The sequence below is a fragment of the Thalia democratica genome, chromosome 6 (assembly GCF_965202585.1).
Source record: "Thalia democratica chromosome 6, ktThaDemo2.hap1.1, whole genome shotgun sequence".
Classification (NCBI taxonomy): Eukaryota; Metazoa; Chordata; class Thaliacea; order Salpida; family Salpidae; genus Thalia; species Thalia democratica.
Window position 1 is genome coordinate 25,188,292 of NC_139170.1, and position 4,057 is coordinate 25,192,348.

A 4,057-nucleotide genomic window follows, 5' to 3' on the forward strand; every position below is an offset into this window, starting at 1 on the left:
TAAAAGGTTTTTACATAAGGATGTTTTTATTTTTAACTATTTAAATAATAAAAAACACTACTTCAAAGTTTACTAGTCTCTATACTTGTATGAGGAATTAAAGCTTATCAAAAGCTTATAAAAATAGAAAAGTTCTTACTGATAATGCAAACATAAAGTAAAACATATATTCACAATGGATAAAAAAATTGTGCAAATTTATCTAAAATGTTTTTTGAGGCTTATAAATAAATTTAGGCTGGTTATTTTGTCTCGAAAAGAAGTAACCCTTTCTTTGAAAGTTAAAAAGTTTCTTAGTAATTTGATATTTAGAAGGTAACTATAAAACAAAAACAGATACTTCAGATATTAAACATTAAATAACTCAGTTGCAATAACATAACTGTTGTAAAATTATTTTTAGATGTTTATTAACTTATAATATGGAAATCAATGAAAAAAAGTTCAGGAAATCCAATTTTCCCCAATTAAAACAAGGAAAAGTGTATTTAGACAATGCAGGTTCTGCACTACCAACAAAGATTCAGTTGGAAAGTTACAATAAAGATTTGTTAAATAGTTTATATGGTAATCCGCATAGTGTTGGAAGTTCACCTTCAACTGAATGTTATGAAATCATTGAACAGGTAAGACTAGATGTAATGAATTTTTTTGGTGTAGATGCAAAAGACCATGTCATATTTACTTCTGGCGCCACTGCATCGTGCAGACTTGTTGCTGAGATGTTTGAAAAGAAAGCTGGTAGTTTTTCTTACTTACAAGACAACCACACTTCTGTTGTAGGGTTGAGAGAAATTTTTAAGCAATGTTCTGATATTTATTGTTTTTCTATTAATTCGGACTCATTACCTCCAGATTACTTAAATATAAATTGTTACACTGCTACAAATGTTTCTCAAAAAAACATACCATCACAAGCTTTGTCTAACAACTTGTTTGCTTATCCTGCTCAAAGTAATTTTAATGGCATAAAGTATCCAGTAAAATGGATCAAAGAAGTTCATAATGGTGTTTTAAACAAAAAGTTAAGCCTTACTAATGTAGATAATAACTTTGTTTTAGTTGATATTGCTTCACTGGTTTCAACATCACCTTTTAAATTCTCAGAGTCAGAAGCTGATTTTGCTTGTGTGTCTTTTTATAAGATTTTTGGATTTCCAACAGGTATAGGAGCTCTTTTTGTTAGTGATAGGGCTAAAAATAAACTTAAACTTACTTCAATGAATTCATACTTTGGAGGTGGGAGTGTTGATGCATACTTACCTAAAATAGATTTTTACAGACCTTCTTCAAATTTTATATCTGTTTTTGAAAGAGGCACAGCAAATTTTCATGGTATTTTAGGACTAAAGCATGGAATAGATTCATTCTACCAAGTTTTTAAGTCTTTAGAAACTGTTCAGTACAAAACTTTTCAGTTAACTAGGTTTTTATTTCAATCAATGAAATTGCTAAAGCATTACAATAACAAGCCAGTTGTGAAATTATACTGCAGTACTGAGTTTAAAAGTAAGGACGTTCAGGGTCCAATAATATGTTTTAATGTGTATGACTCTGTTTTTAAACCAATAGGCTGTAATCATGTCATGAAACTTGCTGCAACATATATGGTAGAAATGCGTTCAGGGTGTTTTTGTAATGTTGGTGCTTGTATGGCAATGTTGAGTATTAACTCTGATGTAATGATGTCCTTGTATAACAAAGGTCATCGTTGCAGTGGCGACTTAGATATTGTAAATGGAAAACCTGTTGGTGCTTTACGTGTATCACTTGGATACCATTCTTCTAGAGAAGATGTAGAAAAGTTTTTAAAATTTTTGAATGATTGTTTTACTCAAAAAATTAAAAAGGAAATAGATATAGATGTAAGCTCAAAAAAAGTCTTGAAACCAACTGTTACAAAACTTATAATATTTCCAGTTAAATCATGTAAGGGTGTTGAAGTTGATAGTTGGAAATTTGACAATAAAGGAGGTTTTTATTTAGATAGAAAATGGATGTTAATAGACTCTCATGGAGTTTGTATGAGCCTTAAACGACATCCCTTTTTACTACGTATTCAGCCCATGATAACTTTAGATAACCAGTTAATGTTAACAGCTGAATCTCAAGAAAATATTTTGATAAACGACCAAAGCTTTCAAACTGAGTCAAAGCAAATAAATGTATGTGGTGATAAAGTTAACATACTAATTTGTAATGAAAATAAGGTTGGATTATGGTTAGATACTGTTCTTGAAACAAGCAACGTCAAATTAGCTTGTATAAGTAGGGAACATCCGAGTAGAGAGGTATTAGAAGGTAGATGCTCTTTGGTTAATCAAGCTCAGTTTCTGATGTTAAACAAAGCAAGTATTGATAAGTTTTGTGAAGCTCTTGATGATGAATCAATTGATACTGATGAGCTTATTGCTAGATTTAGATGCAATATAGTAGTAAATGGTATAGGTGCTTTTTCTGAAGAAAATTTAATAAAGATGTACAATGATAATGGTACTGTTTTTGAATTTGATGGTCCTTGTCATAGATGTAGTGCAATTTCTGTTAATCCCAATGATGGTAGTCGCAATAATCAATTGTTAAAAAGTCTTCAATTTTTACCATCTTTATCTAACAAAAACACCCCTAGAAATAGTTTTGGTGTTTATCTAAAGAGTATTGGAAATTTTGATAAGAAAAAATTAAAAGTTGGTGAAATATTTAATGCTGAGGTTTTGTAAAAAGTAGGTTTAAAATTTAATTTGTAACATGTAAAATATTATTTTTTATGTTGTAGTAAGTTTATAGATTCATTCAAAATGTGTTGACCTCAGTTTCATATATAACTTTGTTACTTACTGATTATTTTTTAAACATTGTAAACATTTTAAACTTTTATTAATTTTTTAGTATAAAAAATTCTTTTTTTTTTGATAAATGTTATATATCAAATGTAAGAATAATTAAATTGGTTGTAAAAGCTTTAAAAGAAAGACATAAGATTTAGCCACAAATGTTAACTATATTTTGGCCGTATTAAAATGTTGAGGTTTTGAAACGATAGTTTTTTAAATTATGTTTTGTTATTCAATCCATTTTAAACCGAGTGCTTATTAATCATACTGTAACGAATAATTACTCTTTTTTTTAGCCATGACTTATTTATTTATTAAAAAATATATAGTTTTAGTACATTTTTTTAATTACGTGTAATTATTCAATCAATTTTACAAAAATACTTTTAAATCATATTGTTTTCATGTGTGAAAAAATTAAAGGCAATTGTATGTTTAAATTTGGCATACTTACAAATAAAATAAAGAAAATAGATAAATTTGTTTTTTTCGTATGTTCTAATGTATTTCTTGTTTTTTTTTGTAGCTTATCATCTAAAAACTATGCAGTATGTATACGATCAATGTTTTTTTGTTCTTGTCAAGTTCAATAATTGAAGTACTGAGTATACGCTATATAATCCTTTGGTGTTTCTTTGTTTTTTTCCAAAAAAGTTAAAATATTTTAAAATGTAAATAAATACCACTTGCATCTAAAAAGTAAATAGTTTTATACATTGTTAATACGAAGCTTTTCGTCTTACTGCTATAAAACTTTAATCAAGAATGAAAGACGAACTAGTAACTAATTTTGCAATAAGTTTGTAACTTGTAGTATCATGACGTAAACAATAGGTATAAACAATAGGTAGATTTAAAATTTTGATAACTGTAGATAGTAAAAATGCTAACTAAATAAAATTAAAAATCAAATTTAAAACAATGTTATAACAAAAATCACTTAAAACATTTAGATTAATATATACTTGAAAACTGTTGGTTTTCCAACTTTTTAAGCTTTGAATTAACGATGAATAAAACTATTTTACTTTTTAGTTGCAAATGGTATTTATTTACGACAAAAAACCTTCCAACAATAATACATTTTTAAGTGTACTATTTATTTTTTCAAATAAAAAGTGTTGTCCATTTGTTAAGTATTCAATTTAGATATGTTTTTATGACAAAAAGATTTTACTTAATGGATTGCGTGATTAGAAAAAACCTATAAAACTTCAACATTT

General features: G+C 27.2%; 1 protein-coding gene across 1 annotated transcript; it reads left to right on the forward strand.

The window, feature by feature from the left end:
• The first annotated feature begins 411 nt into the window (after positions 1-411).
• LOC145837922 (molybdenum cofactor sulfurase-like) lies at positions 412-3,317 on the forward strand. Its single transcript, XM_082945411.1, has one exon. The coding sequence runs from the start codon at positions 423-425 to the stop codon at positions 2,718-2,720; it is 2,298 nt and encodes a 765-aa protein (XP_082801537.1). The 5' UTR covers positions 412-422; the 3' UTR covers positions 2,721-3,317.
• Positions 3,318-4,057: the final 740 nt, after the last annotated feature.

Bases quoted from the DNA above. Each gene is read 5' to 3' on its own strand.
- LOC145837922 (XM_082945411.1), top strand. From the start codon at position 423: ATGGAAATCAATGAAAAAAAGTTCAGGAAATCCAATTTTCCCCAATTA.